At 43.2% G+C, this 23562-nt stretch overlaps 1 protein-coding gene across 2 annotated transcripts in view; it reads left to right on the top strand.

The window, feature by feature from the left end:
• LOC143481897 (uncharacterized) overlaps positions 1-23562 on the top strand; it is a 102051-nt gene that overhangs the window by 43457 nt on the left and 35032 nt on the right. For both annotated transcript variants that reach the window (XM_076980081.1, XM_076980082.1), the window contains exons 2-8: positions 1633-1777; positions 1965-2123; positions 3090-3285; positions 4693-4824; positions 5165-5251; positions 12509-13114; positions 14358-14402. In XM_076980081.1, the coding sequence (XP_076836196.1) occupies positions 1633-1777; positions 1965-2123; positions 3090-3285; positions 4693-4824; positions 5165-5251; positions 12509-13114; positions 14358-14402 (1370 nt within the window). The remainder of the gene's footprint in view (positions 1-1632; positions 1778-1964; positions 2124-3089; positions 3286-4692; positions 4825-5164; positions 5252-12508; positions 13115-14357; positions 14403-23562) is intronic.

Raw genomic sequence — 23562 nt, 5'->3', positions numbered from 1 at the left:
GAGCATGTTCAATTGTCATGTCCTGGAAATCCTTGAAGGCCTGGAGACTTGAAAACATAATTTCCAGTACTGGAGTAGAGTGAAACGTGGGGGAAAGGTATAGTAACAGAAGATTCTGTAATCCTAGAGGAACAGATATGTTTATGGGGCAGAGACGTCATGGCGTAGTTTTGTGTTCATTACACAGCATGTAAATCATTAGACTCTCATGTGTGCTTAGAATCATCAGTGAACCGGGCCTGTTACTCCATCTCAGTGTTGTGAACCCACAGGGTGTTTGTTCAGCTTTAAATGATTCACCTGCTGTTCACACAGAGTTCCTTCCTACTTAGGTGTGAGTATATTTGTTAAAAATATACTTAAAAATAAGCCACAGCTGTATACGAAATATATTTTATACACCATTCAGTACTAGATTTTTAAGTTTAACCACATGTCTAACATGTCTGAGTGTTAAAATACTGCGTGTTCTCTTTAGCAGAATGCACTGAACAAGCATGTAAGTGAAGGAGGAATCTTGCTGACACGGCATGACTCCAGGCAGGAGTCATTTACTGAGGGCAAACCCAGAAGAAAAGGGATCAGAAAGCATACCGAAACCAGGACAAAAACAAAACGACACAAAGTAAAATGTGGAATAGGTTCAACACAATATGTGTTAAGTATACACCAAGAATGGAGGAAAGCTTACAACAGTGTCAAAAGTGACAGTGACTGCTATTAAAGTAATAAGGACCAACATGGCAAGACACAGCTGAGACCATTTGATGGGCGGGAAACACAAAACATGTGTCCAGTCGCAGAATCTGAAACTAAAAGAAAATAAAAACAAAACCACATGGTCCTTAGTGCTATGGGAACCGCGACGCCAAAGGCGGGATATGATGACACTTACTCAGGGCCCGGTGCCGATTCTCAAGGCTTTCTCTTAAATAGAGCTTTCTTTTAGATTAATTCAATAAGCACGACACATGGGACCAACAGCCTAGCCAACCGTAGGGGAAAACGTTCCGATCTGTCAAACGGGCCAATCAGAGCAGGTGTGTTTTCTGCTTTCGCTGAGCTGTTTCTGCTGAACCACGTTGTCCATGTTCGATTAACGCTGTCCTACATGTCCTCAGGAGGGGATCACAGTGATCTATTTTACCACCTTTACTACTGCACTGTTCATATTAACCAGCCAGCCCTGTGACCTGGATCCACAAGTGTGTGTACCTGTACACACACACACACTAACACAAATACATTTGCTCTTTGAAAATAATGTGGGGCCCTGTAGCGAAAAGCAAACGGGACAATCTGAGAGACAGGACATGGTGGCGGCCGGCTGGCTCTACGGGGTAACACCGTAGAACTGGGCTCTACTCGTTCTGTTGCTGTGAGCTTTAATGAGGGGTCTGAACATGTTCTTTCTTCAGTGAGATGAATTACAGGTGGGATTTGGGAACAAAACCCACATTTTAAATGAATTCTATAGATGATACTTGAATATGCACCTAAACTTGCATGTCAAAGCGAATGTTGCCCAGGTGAATTCTGTTGATGTGATCATATGAGTGTTAAACTGCCCATTGTAGCACCATGTCCATGTTGTTCTGTGGCTGCCATGTCCTGTCTGGTCTCTTCACGCAGAAGACGTGAACCTTCTGGATGAGCTGTGGCAGGTGGCCAACAGCAGCAATGCATCTGTCAGTCTGGGAGAACAGAGGTGTCCAGTTCTGCATGTAAGACAGTACTCCACACTCGTCCTGCCCCTACGCCAGGTGTTTGGCCCCAGGTGAGCACAGCCACCCTCCTCTACGCTAACTACACCCAGGTTCCTGCCTGGGGGGGGGTTACAACATTACTGCTGGAGTAACATTTGCTGTAGGATTGGCTGTTTTCTGTTGGTCTTAGACAAGTAGGACTGATGCGGTTCTGTAGGTGTGTATGAGCAGCACCGTGTCCTGTATTCCTGCTCTCAGGTTCAGTGAGGAGTTCAGTGTGCTGCTGCAGGGGCGGAGCTTCCAGAGGGAGGACCGCAGTCTGCTGACCTTCATCTGCCCAGATGGGCGTGTTCTCCTGCAGCTCCGCCTCAGCGCCTACACCTTCACCTTCATCAGCACGCAGCAGCGCCACTACGAGTCAGGCTCCGCCTTCTGTCCACACATATATATATATATATATATATATACACACAATCTAAACACACGGATGCACACACACACATGCACACACATACACACGCACACATACACACACTCACACATATGCACACACATGCACGCACACACATACACGCACGCACACACATACACACACACACACACGCATACATGCACACACAAACATGCACCTGTATGTACTGCATGTCTCATGCACAAACACAGACTTACCCAGACACATGAGCATGCACAGACACACACATACACACACACGCACGTACAGACACACATTCATGCACACACATACACAAACTCTCTCTCTCTCACACAGACACACACACACACACACACACACACACACACACACACACACACACACACACACACACACACACACAATTACCCATGTACTTTCTGCTACTCTTATAAGCTGTGGAACGTAAGTGTTATAGAGCTGTTATATAACACTGCTTTATCTCCCTGAGTTAAGCTGCTGATGATAAAACCAGCTCCACCCTCTTCTCCTCCATCTTCTTCTCATGAAGCCATCACTGATTGTTTATCATACGACATGGTCTCCTAATGGCATGTTGCAGTGTGATTGATTGAAACCAGACCCTCGAGACTCGGAGTGTAAATTGGACCATAGTTTTACCTTGCGGTTGACTGACCTCTTGGAACTAATATTTGAACGTGTCGCTCAGTTACCCACTCGCACCAGAAAATAAATCACACTTTCACATTAGTAGGTGGTTTGAACTGAATGTGGTTCTTATTCCTTATGAAAATATAATAATGTCCTTCCCCGGTGTGTTTTCAAAGTTTTGGTACCTTGAGTGTGGTATAAAAATGTCACAGGGCCATAATTCACGGCATTGACTCAAATATGTTTTGTCTTTTATGATCGACAAAAGAAAACAGAGACTTTGATTTGGTCTCTCACAGGTTCCCCGTGGCGGTGCTGTCTGACGGGAAGTGGCACAGAGTGGGACTGAGTGTGTCCAGACAGCGGCTGGCGCTCTATGTGGACTGTGCCATGGTGGAGAGTGTGGACTGGGCGTACCAGGAGGGTCTGGACATCACGACCGACGGTCTCGTCATGGTGGGAGGAATCGTTGAAGGCTTTGAGACACCGTTTGAAGTAAAAAAAAAACTCACACTTTTCTGATTTGCATATTGTTTTGTTGTTGTTGTTATTGATCTGAGCCCCTGCAGCAGTGTAGCAGACTGCATTCCAGATCAGCCTGTAAATATCCACAGTAAATAAATAAATGTGCTTACAAGAAGTTACATGGAGATTTTGGTGACGTCCATTCCGTTGAGTGTGAAAACATGTGAGTTGGGTGGTTCCCTTAAGGTAGACGGAGTTGAATTAAACAGAAGTGTGTGTGAGTGTGTGTGCTGTGGAGATCCAGGAACCGTGGTTCTGACTCCCTCCACCCACCACACTCACGCTCAGCCCGGTGAGCTTTGAGTGATGGAGACAGCACTGTTATATATCATATCACCCGTCTACACTTCCCGACACATGAAGACATCCCCAGACATGTTCCAGCAGGCCACGCCCCCCCTCAGCCAGTTTATGAGCAATAGCTGTTTAAACATATGTATGCTGGAACATTCACCACCCCTAGCAGCTGCGTTTGTATTCACCCCACATCAAGATGTGTTCTCCATCACATGATCCCTGTGGACCAATCAGAGAGACATGCAACTTACTGCTATGACACAGAATTTGCTGCCAAAGACGTTTGATACGATTGCTGGCAAATATTCTACCTCATGGTTCATTAGAGTGATAGGCCTTTCAGTGTGATTGAAGGGCTCAAAATACCGTGAAACACCAGCACATCTGACCTTGATCTTGACCTTGACATTGAGAGTTCCCTTATGAGTGGTTGTACTGGGTGTGGTGGAGCAGGTAGAAGACTGTGAGTAGTACCTTCCTGAGAACAAACCCTCTGGCCAAGACGTCTCCATCACCTTTGTGTGAATTCTTCTGGAGCCTTTACAACTTTTTGGGTTATTGGAAATACTGAATTTGTAGATTTAAGCAAAGCTTGCGGGAATTTATTGGAAAGGAGAGGGACGTTTGGGCTGCTACAGACAAGTTAAAAGCTGTTTGGGTCATGTTGGAGGAAAGTTAATATGCCATGAAGTCTAGGCTGCGGCATGTGGAATGACCTCATTCAGTATATCGCCCCCCCCCCCCCCCCCCTATTCAAGCCCCAATGCACTCACACTTACACACTGAACTCAGGCACCACAATGCAGTGCTGCCCTTAAAGGCCTTTACACCTGGGCTTGTAGAACTGAGCACTTAAGAGGTTAATACATAAAAAGTGAAAGTAGGTTGTTCTTACGAGTTAATAACAGTGTGTTGTGTGGCAGGAGGGTCTCAGACAAGTTGGTGGGGCGTTTTTTAACATCTGTGTTACAGAGACCTGGTTATTAGCCTGGTTTTTAACCTCTCACCTGTGTCTGTGTATTTGTGTGTGCGTGCATGTGTGTGTGTGTGTGTGTGTGTGTGCGCACGCGTAACCTGCAGGGCGATCTGAAGCAGGTGATGTTTGTGATGGGAGACCCTGATGCAGCCAGAGATCAGTGTGGCGGTTTTATACCCAAGTGTGATGGAACGGTGCACAAACCTCCTCGCTCTCTACCCACTCACGTTCTAGAGGTAAAACACCACCACCTGCTTCACCTGTGAAACCACACATATGTCCTCACTGTAGTGCAGTACCCACTACACAAACACAGCACAAACATAGTCATGAACATGCTACACCAATGGAAAACAAGCCCCGCCCCATAAGTCAATTTGATCTGGCTGTGACAGGCAGGCTCAGGTTGGGCAGACTGTAAGGCACCTATATGTAAAGGCCTGTCACTCATCCCGTCATCTAGCCCAACCAACCCCAGTGGCAGTTCAGCAATCCCTCAAGCAGAATGACACGCTTGGCTTTGTGCTTTCTTCTTCCTTTATGCCTTACTGCCATTTTGTTGTTTTTTGCATGTAGGAGCTCCTGCTGTCCTCAAATGACCTGGAGGACCTACTGGAGGGTTCTGATCCAGAGGACAGGGACGCCATCCGCACCACACTGACCGTGAGTTGACTCATTCTACAGGCCTGAGTCAGACTTCGCGAGTTCATTCTAATGGACCATTCATTTATCCAATTTATGTAAGCACACCTGAGAAGCAAAGCCCAAATGAGATGCAGAGCTCCGCCCAACTAATCCTCACAGAGATCTCCATGGAGATGGGGTGGGCTCATTAGATTACAATTTTGTGGTTTTAAACTGGAAGCAATATTGGCGGCAGGCAAGTTTTTTTAATCTTTATAAATAAACAGAGCATTGTCCATATTTGACTCCTTAAATACTTAATAACTTATGCAATTTTTTAATTGAAATGTCAATCACTATTGAAAAAATATAGTGAAAATATGCATTTGGGTTGGCTTAGTAATACGAAAATTTGTAATATGTGTAATGTGGAAACAAATACAGTGAAATGTGGGTGCTGGCAACCCAGCAAACAGCTCTTGCTTAGTTTTCCAAAACAATCAACCAAATGACTACAGTAACTGAACGAGCTGGATTTAGGTCATGTTCCTGGCAACTCATCTGCACAGCAAAATAAGCAGTTTATTGTAGATACAACAATATTATCTATATATTATGAATTCTCGACCTGCTTTCCCTGAAATGCTTTTGAGATGAACGTGCAGTGCGTGTAAGTGAAATCTGCCCAGACGCCAGGGGACACATCTCAACACTCTTTCACTTTTAGCAGAGGAACATGAATTCTCTGTGAGCTAATCATGTAATCCCTGTTGGTGCTATCCAATTTAGAGCAATGTGCAATACATTTTAGGAGCATAAGCCGGGTTTGTACATACTAACCCAATCTGTGCTATTTCCACTGCCCCAGTCCTTTCACCTGGGTTTTGTTGTGTAACAAAGAGTTGCTGACTTAGAAAGACAGAAATAAACAGGATATCATCAGATCAGCTTGTCTTTCCACAGACGCCTTTCCAAAACTCCTAAACATTATCTTCAACTCCTGGGGGTGACCTTTAACCCCTGAACATGACCTTTTCATCACCGGGCTCTTTTGTTGTTTGTTATGGTGGCTGGCTCTGAGCGCTGCACCTCTTTAAGGCCTTTGAGTTGGGTCGGTCACACTTCTGGTCCATGCTGTTCTAATTGCTCACATACCACAAGCGTCTTTCACAGCAGGGCACAGATCAGGGGTCAAAGGGCAGCACATAAATAGCTTTCCTGTCTTCGTTTCGTTCTTTTCTCATGCACGAGTTTTATGTCAGCTGACTAATGATGTTTATGGCAGTGTTCACCTGTCGGTTTAATTCTGCTTCAGTGCGTTACTGAATGCACAGTCACTGTGGCAGAAATGTTTTAGCGGGCCGTGTTCAGTTGGCTTAAAAATGGTTTCTTTCCAAATACAAATGTCTTACATGCATCACGTTGGCATTCATTCTGACAAGGGCCTTTCTGCATATGCACTTGTTCATCATTTCGAGTGAATGTGTTATTTGACATGTTTTTTGAAGACTCTCCGGTTTGACCATAGTGCAAGATTGTTTTGTCTTCCCAGCAGTGGGCTGGGAATGGGTTTAGTACTGTCAAAGTTCTAGAGGTCAAGGGCCGGTATCATGACTGCAGAGGTTCTGGGACATTCTGGGGTGATTTCCCACTAAACCCAGTCCTTTCCCTCTCAAGACCAGAGGTCAGGTGGTATCACCAGACCTTGTGCTGTCCTGTCAGTGCTGCTGCCCCAGGGCCAAACAGGGTTTTCTGCAACACACAACTGAGTTATGACACTTTGTTAAATTAGTAATGGTGGAATGTCTTCTTGATGCCTCCAGTGTCGAGGAATAGAAAGTTTCCCATGTCACATATGAAACGTTTCCTTGGCACAAACACGTCTGTAAAGAGTTTCATTTCATGCTGTCATTCTGTCTGCGGGAATTCCAGAAAATGAAGTTTCTGTGTAGACCAGAGATTGGCATCGCACCCTTGCACAAATATATGTTGCCATAGCAACAAACACATCAGCCAGGAGACAGAACAGTGCAACCAAGATATGTATTGATCTATCGTCATTTTCCTTGTTTCAACCTTGGTATTGGGGCTGGGGGGGTAGGTGTTTGGGGAAGGTGTTGTGCATGTTTGTGTGTGTGTGTGTGTGTGTGTGTGTGTGTGTGTGTGTGTGTGTGTGTGTGTGTGTGTGTCTAAGAGACAGACAGAGAGAGAGAAAACTGACATTCTATATTATGATTGAAGCTAACACAGAGCTAACACTGCAAGGATGCTTCTGTCCACATGCAGTGTTTGCATAGGAGAACACTTCAAAGAGCATTTAAGAGCACTTAAATGAGCACTTAAGAGCATTTTCATGAACTCTTCCACACTTCTGCTCACCCTCCTCCTTTTCATGCACATACATGTTCACAATAAAAACATGGTCTGCCTCAGAAAGATGGCTTTCCTATGTTCGTTGTCCCACCAAAACCAAAATACCCACCAAAATAAATGTATTTAATAAGTCACTTAAATTTTAATATATTTTCTCCCGTAGGCAGATCAAGTCCTAAATGGTGTCTCATGTATTTTAGTGACTGTTTGCTGAACAAAGCACTTTTGCAGATTATAGTGTATCCACAAAATCCCTCAGACATATGTTACCCTTTGGCAGAACCCCTGGCACTATGGAATAGCTAACAAATGACAGAGTACAGAGAGCAAGTTAGGACAGAGCTCGTCTGAGCAGAAGACCACTCATACACGAGGAAGAAGGCATTAATATCAATCTCGACGTCCACCAGCAAAAGCGTTTGCCATGTGGGACGGTGTGTGATGAAATACGCGGCTCAAAGTCAGAGCCGAGGAATCCTGTTTACAGTTACACTGTCTTTCCTCAGAACTGCTGTGGTCATATTGATGCTCAATAGTGGTCACTGATGACATAAGCAATCACCAGGACAACACAAATGCCAGGATGTTGGCATAAGAAGCTTCCTGGAAATGGTTGTGTGCGTTCTTTTCGAAGCCCACAGAAATGCACTTAAATTGGAATAAACTGGAAACTGTTTTAATATGACTAGATCAGTGTTATGGGCCATCAGAAGTCCCATATGGTGTTGACCACACTATTAATGCATGACAATAGGTATGATGAGGACTGTACCCATTTAATGTTTGTGTAATGTTCCCAACATGGGCGCCGTGCTGCAGACAGCCCTGTGTCTCCAGCTCTTCTCCGTCAGTCTGTCCTTTGGTAATCTCACTCTTAGTGCCCTTGGCCCCAAAGCTCTAAAACTCACAATTATCCCTTCTGAGACGGTGATTTACAACAGCCAGCACACACTGGCTGTATAAATCATAGAAGGTCAATGTGAAGGGACCGGGGGTGTGGCATGGGGAGATGTGTCTGTGGTCTTTCTATGTTCTTTCATTTTTCCTCTCTTCTCTCTCTCTCTGTTTCTCTCTCTGTCTCTCAATCTCTCTCTATATATCTCTCTTCCTCTCTCTCTGACCTTCTCATTAGCTATCTCCCTCTGCCTCTCTCTCCCTCTCTCTCTCCCTCTCTCTCTCTCTCTCTCTCTCTTTCTCACTATCTCACCTTCTCATTAGCTATCTCCCTCTCTCTCTGCTTCTCTCCCTCTCTCTTTCACACATACACACACATTTTTTTGTAGTTTTGCCTGCTTTTAACACTTACCAACATTTGGCTATTCAAGAGAGTGAAAAAAATGAATGAGCATCAGAGATCTCCATCTCCCCTGAGGACGTGCAGCTCTCTGGAAGCCATTATCCTGCTCGGCACTGGAAACTGAGGTTACTTGGCTTTTCCCTTTACTGCGGGATGCCTCCATTGAAGAAGCTGCGGTGGATCCTCACCATAACTGCAAACGTGAGAACATCTTTCTGGTGTCAGCCAAAGGCCCGTGTGCCTTCTGACCTTCAGTCTGCCATAGGTCTCTGTAAATCTCACACAGCTGAAACCTCCTAGAACTCTTTTGGTGGTAGACATATGGATCATTTTTCTATCTGAGTCTTGCCTTATAAATCTTTTTATTCTTCCAACTGATTTTCCCACTGCAACCCAGGAATTCCCCCCCAACCAAAACCAGGAGTAAGAAAGGCATTAGTATAGTATTCATAAAGAGATAGTATCTTTTTTTCCATACACAGAAGGAAAGACAGGGAAGCAGTCATGGCACGAGGAGACACGTTTGTGTGACCTTTGACAGAGTACTGTATGTGTGTGAGGATAAATGTGTTCTCTGTTTTATTGTAATCTCTTTGTGGGGTCCCATGAAAAGTATATTTTCATATAATGCACTAAACTTACAGAACCTTAAGAAATCCAGTAGTTTGATTCTGTGTGTGTGTGTGTGTGTGTGTGTGTGTGTGTGTGTGTGTGTGTGTGTGTGTGTGTGTGTGTGTGCGTGTTTGTGAGTGTATATGTGTGTGCGTGTGTGTGCGGGTGTGTGCGTGTGCGTGTTTGTGCGTGTGTGTGTGTGTGCGTGTGTGTGTGTGTGTGTGTGCATGTGTTTGTGTGTGTATATGTGTGTGCGTGTGTGTGCGTGTGCGTGTTTGTGCGTGTGTGTGTGTGTGTGTGTGTGTGTGTGTGTGTGTGTGCGTGTGTTTGTGTGTGTATATGTGTGTGCGTGTGTGTGCGGGTGTGTGCGTGTGCGTGTTTGTGCGTGTGTGTGTGTGTGTGTGTGTGTGTGTGTGTGTGTGTGTGTGTGTGTGTGTGTGTGTGTGTGTGTGTGCGCGTATGTGTAGGTGTGTGCGTGTGTGTGTATGTGTGTGTGTGAGTGGGTGGGTGAATGGCATACTGGGGGTGTGAGCGCTTTGTGAGTGCAACTGATCTCCTGTGTTCGCAGCGTGTTCTGTTGTGGATAGTGACAGCACACACTGTTATCTCCAGGTGTGTGTTTGGGCTCGTAGTCATGAGGATTTTGATATGCTTGCTGTGGTGGATTCTACTGGGCTTACTGGTACAGTTGGAGGGAGAGAGCAATTGCTTGAGAAAGGTGGGTACTTGTATTAGCATTGAACCCCAGAGCTCTTCACCCTGGAGTGTTTGATCCTAATGTCTGTTTAAGGGCAAAATAAAGTAGTCAGAAGTTTAATTTGTTGTTCAGTGTTTTCTAACTAACCTCCATAAGAAGCTTGGCCAAGATGATAGCAGTTGTGTTACAGTTATATTTAGATGAGTGTTTATTAAATCAAGCAGAATTTCTCCCACTCGCCTTTTCTTCTTCCGTCTCCTTGTCCTGTGAAGACAGAGCTCTAGTTGTGGTTGTGGTCATTGTGGTTGTGGTCATTAAACTGGGAGGGAGGCTCACAGTGGTCTGGTTTTATGAGAAGCCATTGACGCAGATCCAGTTCAACATAAATTATTATTTTTTTGAAGCATCAGTTAATGTGTGCACTGTGAGCCCTTTTGACTTTTACTGTTTTTTTTTTGCCGTAAATAAGTGCAGTTGATTTTAATTCCAGTCACATCTTCACACTTTATCCTGTATGGATGGTCCTCTAAGTACAGTGGTTCATCATAAAAGCTTGTTTGTCCAGACATATGTGCATTGCAGAATAATTAAAGAGCTCTGGCCTTGTTTGCTTTTGCCTCGCTGAAACTGAGTTTTCGCCCACTGCCAAAAGCTCTGGTCAACTCACAAGGCTCTGCTGATAGGATAGACTTATACGCACCTCTGTCTGTAGTGTATCACCCTTATATGCACCTCTGTCTGTAGTGTATCACCCATATACCCACCTCTGTCTGTAGTGTATCACCCTTATATGCACCTCTGTCTGTAGTGTATCACCCTTATACGCACCTCTGTCTGTAGTGTATCACCTTTATACGTCATTCTGTCTGTAGTGTATCACCCTTATACGTACCTCTGTCTGTAGTGTATCACCCTTATACGCACCTCTGTCTGTAGTGTATCACCCTTATACGCACCTCTGTCTGTAGTGTATCACCCATATACCCACCTCTGTCTGTAGTGTATCACCCTATACGCACCTCTGTCTGTAGTGTATCACCCTTATACGCACCTCTGTCTGTAGTGGATCACCCTTATACGCACCTCTGTAATGTACAATTACAGCGGCTGCTCCCCTTTAAAGTCAAGACGGACCCCATTCTGTGTGCTTGCATTAGTACGTTAGCTATTGTGCGCTAAATAAGGCTCATTATCTCATCAATCAAGGTAAAGTCTCTTAGCATTTCTTCTGACATCCCCTGCTCATACAGCATGTCAGATATATTCTCAGCAAAGCCTGGTGGCTTCTTGGCACGTATGACTGTAAGAAAATGTCTCCTCAGCCTGAGGGCTTTAAGCATATAGGTAACTCCTTTCATTTTCCAGAAATCCATCATTCAGCCTTTTAACTAATCAGTGTGATCTATGTTGTGTCAGTGAATGTTCAAATCTATCATTGTTGGGTCACAGATCTTTTCGAACAGGCAGTTTTATGTTTTGCATGCTAAGGGCAAAAGATGTAGGAATGTTTGCACACATGAGCTTGTTGTGACTCAAATGACTTATTGATTTTTTTTCATCATGCATAGACGTCAGCAATATTAATGAATATAACATCAATATTTACATTTCTGGAACCTCGTAGCAGGTGTTTGGTTGCATGGTGATTAAGCATCCTAGATTTGCCCTCTAGTGGGTAACTGGGGAATTACAACAAAGATCAGGTGGCGAGTTCCTGTGGGTCGCCTCCATCGGGCAGATCTTCAGTGACTTTCGAGGCCAAGATAACATGGCCAACACACTGTTTCTTATTTTTAGCTGTTTTATAATTACAAATAGTAGTTTGGAAGTAGCCCAGACCCCAACCTCTGTCTGACATGCAGGCCTACAGGGACAGAAGCTGTCATATCCAGGACAAAACTGTCCTCAAAAATTAGAGTTTGAAAAAAACCTACTATGTCATGACCTAACAAATGGGCCTGACAAAGTCAAGTATTTATTACAAAGTATACAAATTACAAATTTTTTTATGGCTTTTAGATTTTTTAGCATCTTGAAGCTAATATTCTTCTACACTTGAATGATATAATCAGGGTAATTTTTCAGTCACATCTATCAAAACAAGTCATTGTGCCTCTCTATAGTCAAATACACCAGGACTCATTACTGTGTATGTATAGTATCACAGTATCAGTGATCACCTGCAGCTACTGTATAGTATCACTTTTAGAAAGCCATGTACTGTAGTCTTGTTTCTAATGTTTAGAAACTGCTATCTAAAATTATTCCGGTTCACTGCTGCATCCAATCAAAACTCTCCCTGTCTTTGTGTGTGAAGGGTCTGAGAAGACGTGGACTCGCTCGGGGAGACGGGACACTCCCCACAGGCTCCAGACGACCCAGTTCCGTGAGCCGCGGGGACGTCTTCGAGATTGACGAGGACACCGACCTGGCAGACCCTCATAGTCCGTCTAAAAACGGCGGCCTTCCCCACAAAACCCGCCTGCCCCACGCTAAAGGCAGCAAGGGGGCCAAGCCAGACGCTAGTTCCAAACATTTTGATGAGAACATCACCACTGAGAAGATCAAAGCAGATAAAACATTGCCAAACACTATTATCGATTTGGATGTTAGGATTCCTTCCGTCCCGAAGAAACCCACAGCAGGAGCAGGTCCACCAGAGACCATGCCAGACCCTGTGGATTTTGAGACCAACCTGTTTAAAGAGGGGGAGGAGACAGGCTCACCCACTCAGGATCCACCCAGAACTTCCACCGAAGGGAAGTTTGGTCAGGACCGAAGAACATCAACCCCCAGCGTTCACGCCTCACCAGGCACCGTGGTTCTCACAGGTAGGGAAGGGGACCTGGTGAGAGGCTCAGATGGCAGGATGTACCACATTCACAGGGGGCCCCCAGGCCCGGTGGGGCCCCCAGGAGAGCCAGTGAGTACTGCCTACTTCTTTCATCTCCTGCTAAGATGTTATGTCCTCTAAATGTTATGTCTGCTTTCCAAAAGCCTGAGAATAAAAAGCTTAGCTGAGCTTGTCTGCTATGCCAAATGGGAATAATTATTCTCTTAATCTGTACAGAAACAATCCTCCATCATCTGCAACATTATGGGGAAACGCCCAAATCTTTTTTTCATGAATTATACGTATTATGTATGTGATCATTTATTAAAATCATAGCTGGTGTATGAATGAGGCCCAAAATGACCATCTGGTTTGCTGTTTACACTTAAAGAAACAGATCAGACACACATTTATATTTTTAAAAAGTCACATTCAACTGCTCCTCTAAATAAAGACTTTGAGTTCTGTTCTTTGTCATGGGACCATATGAACATCATTAAGCTCTGATCTCCTGCAGCGTGTGTATTATAAACATTTCTAAGCTTTGCAATGCTCAACCAGGATCAGTGTGTCTTTATCACAACTGTCCAATCACCTTTGATTGGCTGAGAGGGGAAGGGGTCCCGACTGCATAGTCCAATCAAAGCATCCCCATTGCCTGCTTTACGAGGTCGGGACGTGTCCTGAAGGTGCAGGACCAGATGCAGCAGCACATGGGCTAACTGAGCTCTGCTCCTTACGTGTGCATGTAGCTCTCAGGAAGCCCTGCTGCTAGGAACATGAAGCCAAGACTCCCTACTGGCTGCAAATAAAAGAGCACAGTAGGGGCAGATTTAGTTATTAAAGTGCTGCCCCCTGCCTGTCATTACAAACCACAGACAGACGACCTCACTTCCTGTATCCCTGTCACTCTGCGGGACATGTCAGTGTTTTAGACTGTGCCAAGAAGACATACGTTGTGCTGAATGACATCCCCAGGCATTTTCCTGTGTGTGTGTGTGTGTGTGTGTGTGTGTGTGTGTGTGTGTGTGTGTGTGTGTGTGTGTGTGTGTGTGTGTGTGTGTGTGTGTGTGTGTGTGTGTGTGAAGCATGTCATGAAGTCTGCCGTTTACCCCTCGTCTGAACTAACACTTCACCATGTGCTAAAATGAGGAAATGATCATAAGGAGGTTTTGAGTCCTCCACCATGCTACTGTTGTACCTGCCTCAAGAACTGACTAAGAAATTATTTATCATGTATGCTTGTTTGGTGAAATTCATAATAGAGAGAGATCTTGTACCTTTATTTGTCATTTAAAAATGTAAGGCAATGTATTTATTTCTTGCTCACTAGGGGTGTCCTGGCATTGAAGGCTTTCAAGGGGTCAAAGGTGACAAGGTGAGTAATAGAGATCTCAGTTAAATGTTTAATGATTAAAAGATGAAGAGGGACTGTCAGCAGGACTCTCTGATTGGCCATTCTGAGCTGTCACCATCAGCAGGACTCTCTGATTGGCCAGTCTGTGCTGTCACCATCAGCAGGACTCTCTGATTGGGCAGAGCAGAGCGGGATTTTCAACACAAATAAAACCAGAAGACATAATGTTTGAGAAAATGGATGAATGAGAAAACAACACGGCTATGATCTCAAAATAATAGACCTTGTACAAACATAGACAACATCAGGCTGACAATTACAAACAGGGCTAGAATGAACAAACAGGGCTAGAATAACAATGGCCAGCAACGTAGAACAGAAAACACCAGGTATCTATACACTGACTAACGAGAGAACAAACTTGGAACGGGGACCAATGACGAAGGGTGGAGAACAAAACGAGGGAGTGTGGAAACTAAGTATGAAAAAAAAGCACATAGAAAAAAAAACAAGAAAATAATGGAAGCTGAGAAGCTAGTGGGAAGAAAGCGTGCCACACCACTCTCTGATCTGCCCGTATGTGCTGTCACTGTCAGCATGACATGATGTGTCAGTCAGAGGTGCTTTATTGAACTAGTTCACTCCTGCATGTGCCCGTGGGAACCAAAGGTAAACTTTTGTGACCTTTCCTGATCTACATGTCACTCTGATCTGATCTGACTCTATGCCAATATGCGTATGTCAGTGGAAGAGGCCATAGATATTTAATGCTGTTTTGTATATTCACATTTCACATTTAAAATTGCTTGACAAATCCAAGCAAAAGAATATGAGTGTAAATGCAAGATACATCTTGTTACTACCCATTCTGTTGGCATATATCCAGAGAACTGTGATTCTGTTATATTTCTATATCAGAATTTTGTGACTGTGTTAACAAAACTTACTACTCACACACAACTGTATTGCTTACAGTTGTTTATGATTGCATAGTTCTCAATGATTTATTTTAATATATACACTTGCCAGCCACTTTATTAGGTACACCTTGCTATTACTGGGTTGAACCCCCTTTTGCCTTCAGAACTGCCTTAATCATGTGGCATATATTCAACAAAGTACTGGAAACATTCCTCAGAGTGTCTGGTCCATATTGACATGATAGCATCACACAGTAACTGCAGATTTGTCTGCTGCACATCCATGATGTGAATCTCCTGTTCCACCACATCCCAATCTGGTGACTGCGGAGGCCATTTGAGTACGGTGAAGTCATTGTCATGTTCAAGAAACCAGTCACCAATGATGCTCAGTTTGAACTGCAGCTAATCGTCTTGGCCATGTCTACGTACACACACACACACACACATAAATATATATATATATATATATATATATATATATATATATATATATATATATATATATATATATATATATATATTAGGGGTGGGACGCGATTAAAAAAATTAATCGAATTAATCGGAAGCTTTGTAATTAATTAATCGAAATTAATCGCATTTTAATCGCATTTCAGTATTTAACATGAGAAATATTAATTTAAGTTTGAATGATGAATGAATCAATGAACATAATCATAAACTTCAACATCTTGTTTATTTTTCCACCAGTCTACTACACAGACCAATATATGTGTAGTGTGCAGAAAACAGTTCAGAACATTGGAAATTCTGATCAAAAATGTTGTTTAATTTTGGGAGTTTTGCTCAGGATATTGGAAGAATTTAAGTAAATCAGAAGATGTTTTTTAATAGCATTTTAGCAATTTCTTTAATTTCCCAGGCTTCTGCCACAGGCATCTCCATAGTGCCTAGAAGTGGTCTTCTGCATGCTCAAAGCAAATGACTGGATCTTCATCATCTATAGATTCATCATCTATATGAGCTGTCACACCAAGATAATTCTTGTTGCTAACAGAGGTCCAGTGATCCCCAGTCAGAGCCACATTTGTGGCGCTCTTCACAATAACCTGTTTTACTTCCTATTCCTCATCATACAGCTGCTGGATTTTCTTCGACATTGTCTTTCTGGGGTGAGTTTCCCAAAACGTTCTTAGCGCCAAGTACTTCATTACCTCATTCTTACGTACGAGGTTAAGAAGTACTTGGCGCTAAGAACGTTTTGGGAAACTCACCCCTGGACGGTAGTTCGTAACTTGCATCAGTTGACGCAATGTGCAGCGCTTCTTGTAAGTCTTTATCTTCGACCACAGGGAGCGGACAACACAAATAATGTGACGCGTCATGTATAAACGCGTGCGGAGTCGCGCGCTACGGCCACTCGCGAAAGTTTAATCCAGTCTTAATGGACGAGGCTGAAGTTGGTTACTTATTCGCAGTTTGAGATTCGTTTGGTTACTTATTCGCAGCTCCGTATTCGGCGGCTGAAGTTAGTTACTTATTCAAAGAGGTTATGTTCACGATGCGTGTTTGCTGCGCACTTTGTTTAAAAGCGATAGATTAAACGTTACATTAAACGAGCGAAGGAGCAGACATTTAAGAGGTTATTGTTTCCCATACTGATTTTGTGAATGTAAAAAATAAAAATATAATGAAATCATTTCATTTGTAAAATGGTTTCTATTTCAAGTCGTTTCAATTGTATGCAGTTTGTACATGATGATTGAATTCGTCAAAATTTCTAACGTAAGGAAATATATTCTTAAATTTGAAAACTAAAAACACAGAAATGCTGTTCTAGAACACAAATAATCGGAAGAAGAAATACCAGCACACAACATGGCGTATTGAGCAGTGGGCATATAGGTGAACGCATATTAAAGGGGCAGTTTCAGAGGATTATTGAAAGCCTTATTGATGGTGGGCCAGAGAAATAACAAATGCATCATGAAGAACAGGTCACTCCCTAAGAGAGGAACCTGATTTTAGCCTGATCCAACATTATTTTATACCTTAAATCTAACTGGAAACACGGCATATTGAGTAGTTAAGTGCACAGAGAGCGCACTGAAATGGTTCAGAGGGGCAATTTCAGAGGTGTGCTGTATGCCTATAAGGCGTCGGGCCAGACAAATAACACATGCATCATACATAACTAGTTCCTATATGTATGAGCAACCTGGTTTTGGCCTGGCCCAGAATCATTTTATGCCTCAAATCTAACTGGAAACATGGCATATTGAGTAGTTAAGTGCACAGGTGCAATGGATCAGAGGGGCAAGTTCAGAGGCCTGCTGTATGCCTGTAATGTCTTGGGCCAGGCAAAACTCACTTGAATCATACATAACTAGTTCCTATATGTAAGAGAAACCTGTTTTTGGCCTGGCCCAGAATCATTTTATGCCTCAAATCTAACTGGAAACATGACATATTGAGTAGTTAAGCACACAGGTGAAATGGTTCACAGGTTCAAGTTCAGAGGCCTGCTGTATGCCTGTAATGTCTTGGGCCAGGCAAAACTCAATTGTATCATATATAACTAGTTCCTATATGTATGAGAAACCTGGTTCTGGCCTGGCCCAGAATCATTTTATGTGTCAAATCTAACTGCAAACATGGCATATTGGGTAGTTAAGCACACAGGTGAAATGGTTCACAGGGCCAAGTTCAGAGGCCTGCTGTATGCCTGTAATGTCTTGGGCCAGGCAAAACTCAATTGAATCATACACAACTACTTCCTATATGTATGAGGAACCTGATTTTAGCCTGGCCCAGAATCATTTTATGCCTCAAATCTAACTGGAAACATGACATATTGAGTAGTTAAGCACACAGCTGAAATGGGTCATACGGCCAAGTTCCGAGGCCTGCTGTATGCCTGTAATGTCTTGGGCCAGGCATAACTCAATTGTATCATACATAACTTGTTCCTATATGTATGAGGAACCTGGTTTTGGCCTGGCCCAGAATCATTTTAGCCCTCAAATCTAACTGGAAACACGGCATATTGAGTAAAGCGCACAGGTGAAATAGTTCAGAGGGGCAATTTCAGAGGCCTGCTGTATGCCTGTTATGTCTTGGGCCAGGCAAAACTCAATTGTATCATACACAAGTAGTTCCTATATGTATGAGTAACCTGTTTTTGGCCTGGCCCAGAATCATTTTATGCCTCAAATCTAACTGGAAACATGACATATTGAGTAGTTAAGCACACAGGTGAAATGGTTCACAGGTTCAAGTTCAGAGGCCTGCTGTATGCCTGTAATGTCTTGGGCCAGGCAAAACTCAATTGTATCATATATAACTAGTTCCTATATGTATGAGAAACCTGGTTCTGGCCTGGCCCAGAATCATTGTATGTGTCAAATCTAACTGCAAACATGGCATATTGAGTAGTTAAGCGCACAGGTGAAATGGTTCAGAGGGCCAAGTTCAGAGGCCTGCTGTATGCCTGTAAGGTCTTGGGCCAGGCAAAACTCAATTGAATCATACACAACTACTTCCTATATGTATGAGGAACCTGATTTTAGCCTGGCCCAGAATCATTTTATGCCTCAAATCTAACTGGAAACATGACATATTGAGTAGTTAAGCACACAGGTGAAATGGGTCATACGGCCAAGTTCAGAGCCCTGCTGTATGCCTGTAAGGTCTTGGGTCAGGCAAAACTCAATTGAATCATACACAAGTAGTTACTCATACATATAGGAACTACTTGTGTATGATACAATTGAGTTATGCCTGGCCCAAGACATTACAGGCATACAGCAGGCCTCGGAACTTGGCCGTATGACCCATTTCACCTGTGTGCTTAACTACTCAATATGTCATGTTTCCAGTTAGATTTGAGGCCTAAAATGATTCTGGGCCAGGCTAAAATCAGGTTCCTCATACATATAGGAAGTAGTTGTGTATGATTCAATTGAGTTTTTCCTGGCCCAAGACATTACAGGCATACAGCAGGCCTCTGAACTTGGCCCTGTGAACCATTTCACCTGTGTGCTTAACTACCCAATATGCCATGTTTGCAGTTAGATTTGACACATAAAATGATTCTGGGCCAGGCCAGAACCAGGTTCCTCATACATATAGGAACTAGTTATATATGATACAATTGAGTTTTGCCTGGCCCAAGACCTTACAGGCATACAGCAGGGCTCTGAACTTGGCCGTATGACCCATTTCACCTGTGTGCTTAACTACTCAATATGTCATGTTTCCAGTTAGATTTGAGGCATAAAATGATTCTGGGCCAGGCTAAAATCAGGTTCCTCATACATATAGGAAGTAGTTGTGTATGATTCAATTGAGTTTTGCCTGGCCCAAGACATTACAGGCATACAGCAGGCCTCTGAACTTGGCCCTCTGAACCATTTTACCTGTGCGCTTAACTACTCAATATGCCATGTTTGCAGTTAGATTTGACACATAAAATGATTCTGGGCCAGGCCAGAACCAGGTTCCTCATACATATAGGAACTAGTTATATATGATACAATTGAGTTTTGCCTGGCCCAAGACATTACAGGCATACAGCAGGCCTCTGAACTTGAACCTGTGAACCATTTCACCTGTGTGCTTAACTACTCAATATGTCATGTTTCCAGTTAGATTTGAGGCATAAAATGATTCTGGGCCAGGCCAAAAACAGGTTACTCATACATATAGGAACTACTTGTGTATGATACAATTGAGTTATGCCTGGCCCAAGACATAACAGGCATACAGCAGGCCTCTGAAATTGCCCCTCTGAACTATTTCACCTGTGCGCTTAACTACTCAATATGTCATGTTTCCAGTTAGGTTTGAGGCCTAAAATGATTCTGGGCCAGGCTAAAATCAGGTTCCTCATACATATAGGAAGTAGTTGTGTATGATTCAATTGAGTTTTTCCTGGCCCAAGACATTACAGGCATACAGCAGGCCTCTGAACTTGGCCCTGTGAACCATTTCACCTGTGTGCTTAACTACCCAATATGCCATGTTTGCAGTTAGATTTGACACATAAAATGATTCTGGGCCAGGCCAGAACCAGGTTCCTCATACATATGGGAACTAGTTATATATGATACAATTGAGTTTTGCCTGGCCCAAGACCTTACAGGCATACAGCAGGGCTCTGAACTTGGCCGTATGACCCATTTCACCTGTGTGCTTAACTACTCAATATGTCATGTTTCCAGTTAGATTTGAGGCATAAAATGATTCTGGGCCAGGCTAAAATCAGGTTCCTCATACATATAGGAAGTAGTTGTGTATGATTCAATTGAGTTTTGCCTGGCCCAAGACATTACAGGCATACAGCAGGCCTCTGAACTTGCCCCTCTGAACCATTTCACCTGTGCGCTTAACTACTCAATATGCCATGTTTGCAGTTAGATTTGACACATAAAATGATTCTGGGCCAGGCCAGAACCAGGTTCCTCATACATATAGGAACTAGTTATATATGATACAATTGAGTTTTGCCTGGCCCAAGACATTACAGGCATACAGCAGGCCTCTGAACTTGAACCTGTGAACCATTTCACCTGTGTGCTTAACTACTCAATATGTCATGTTTCCAGTTAGATTTGAGGCATAAAATGATTCTGGGCCAGGCCAAAAACAGGTTACTCATACATATAGGAACTACTTGTGTATGATACAATTGAGTTTTGCCTGGCCCAAGACATAACAGGCATACAGCAGGCCTCTGAAATTGCCCCTCTGAACTATTTCACCTGTGCGCTTTACTCAATATGCCGTGTTTCCAGTTAGATTTGAGGGCTAAAATGATTCTGGGCCAGGCCAAAACCAGGTTCCAAGTTATGTATGATACAATTGAGTTATGCCTGGCCCAAGACATTACAGGCATACAGCAGGCCTCGGAACATGGCCGTATGACCCATTTCAGCTGTGTGCTTAACTACTCAATATGTCATGATTCCAGTTAGATTTGAGGCATAAAATGATTCTGGGCCAGGCTAAAATCAGGTTCCTTATACATATAGGAACAAGTTATGTATGATACAATTGAGTTTTGCCTGGCCCAAGACATTACAGGCATACAGCAGGCCTCTGAACTTGGCCCTGTGAACCATTTCACCTGTGTGCTTAACTACCCAATATGCCATGTTTGCAGTTAGATTTGACACATAAAATGATTCTGGGCCAGGCCAGAACCAGGTTCCTCATACATATAGGAACTAGTTATATATGATACAATTGAGTTTTGCCTGGCCGAAGACATTACAGGCATACAGCAGGCCTCTGAACTTGGCCGTCTGACCCATTTCACCAATGCGCTTTACTCAATATGCCATGTTCGCAGTTAGATTTGAGAGCTAAAATGATTCTGGGCCAGGCCAAAATGAGGTTCCTCATACATATAGGAACTAGTTATGTATGATGCATTTGAGTTTTGCCTGGCCCAAGACATTACAGGCATACAGCAGGCCTCTGAACTTGAACCTGTGAACCATTTCACCTGTGTGCTTAACTACTCAATATATCATGTTTCCAGTTAGATTTGAGGCATAAAATGATTCTGGGCCAGGCCAAAAACAGGTTTCTCTTACATATAGGAACTAGTTATGTATGATTCAAGTGAGTTTTGCCTGGCCCAAGACATTACAGGCATACAGGATGCCTCTGAACTTGCCCCTCTGATCCATTGCACCTGTGCACTTAACTACTCAATATGCCATGTTTCCAGTTAGATTTGAGGCATAAAATGATTCTGGGCCAGGCCAAAACCAGGTTGCTCATACATATAGGAACTAGTTATGTATGATGCATGTGTTATTTGTCTGGCCCGACGCCTTATAGGCATACAGCACACCTCTGAAATTGCCCCTCTGAACCATTTCAGTGCGCTCTCTGTGCACTTAACTACTCAATATGCCGTGTTTTCAGTTAGATTTAAGGTATAAAATAATGTTGGATCAGGCTAAAATCAGGTTCCTCTCTTAGGGAGTGACCTGTTCTTCATGATGCATTTGTTATTTCTCTGGCCCACCATCAATAAGGCTTTCAATAATCCTCTGAAACTGCCCCTTTAATATGCGGTCACCTATATGCCCACTGCTCAATATGCCATGTTGTGTGCTGGTATTTCTTCTTCCGATTATTTGTGTTCTAGAACAGCATTTCTGTGTTTTTAGTTTTCAAATCTAAGAACATGTTTCCTTACGTTAGAAATTTTGACGAATTCAATCATCATGTACAAACTGCATACAATTGAAACGACTTGAAATAGAAACCATTTTACAAATGAAATGCTTTCATTATATTTTTATTTTTTACATTCACAAAATCAGTATGGGAAACAATAACCTCTTAAATGTCTGCTCCTACGCTCGTTTAATGTAACGTTTAATCTATCGCTTTTAAACAAAGTGCGCAGCAAACACGCATCGTGAACATAACCTTTTTGAATAAGTAACCAACTTCAGCCGCCGAATACGGAGCTGCGAATAAGTAACCAAACGAATCTCAAACTGCGAATAAGTAACCAACTTCAGCCTCGTTCTTAATGGTCCAATGAAGGTAATTAAAAAACCAGGACATTTCCTCACAGGATGTGAATTACGGACGTTTGGTCACCCTATCGTACTAGGAATACATTTAGCAGCTAAGTTATCATTACTGACCTGCGCGTTAAGCTGGGCGTACACTGTGCGATTTTTGGCCCATTTTCAGCCGATTTTTCACTCGTTTCGGCTCAATCGCGTGTCGTGCATCGTTTACACAGGTATACGAGGAGCGATTCACAACTCCCGATCAGAAATCGCAGCGTCGCAAGAATATCAAACATGTTTGAAATTCAAATCGCTCCTCGTGACAGTATCGCACTGTTGAAGCAGCTCCACGAGCCGACTCTCCCTGCGATTTAGTCGTACAGTTTGAGCTGGAGCTGAGTACACGATTTAAAATATTGTACAGCGTACGCCCAGCTTTAGCCGCAACATGTTTTGCGTTGAGGTGGTAACGAAGGGTGGAAGTGCTCCTGTGATAAGCGAACTCCTTCCTACATAAAGTGTAAATAACACTATATTTGTTTGTAGCCTACTTCCATCTGGAAGTTTATATTTAAATTTCCCATCCACCAGCGTAGCCTCTTCAGTCATATCCATCATGATCTTATTGTGCGTCCATATAATCTGTATGTCTGGAACTCGTGCACTGAGAAACATTCCACGGTGCAAAAGTGTCTCGTCCGTTAAATGCGTTAAAATGCGTTAATTTTTTTAGTGCGTTAATTTACCTGTAATTAATTA

Source organism: Brachyhypopomus gauderio, chromosome 18 (assembly GCF_052324685.1).
Source record: "Brachyhypopomus gauderio isolate BG-103 chromosome 18, BGAUD_0.2, whole genome shotgun sequence".
NCBI classification, from domain to species: Eukaryota; Metazoa; Chordata; class Actinopteri; order Gymnotiformes; family Hypopomidae; genus Brachyhypopomus; species Brachyhypopomus gauderio.
The sequence above is the reverse complement of the archived record's forward strand: the minus strand, read 5'-3'. Positions and strand labels throughout refer to the sequence as shown.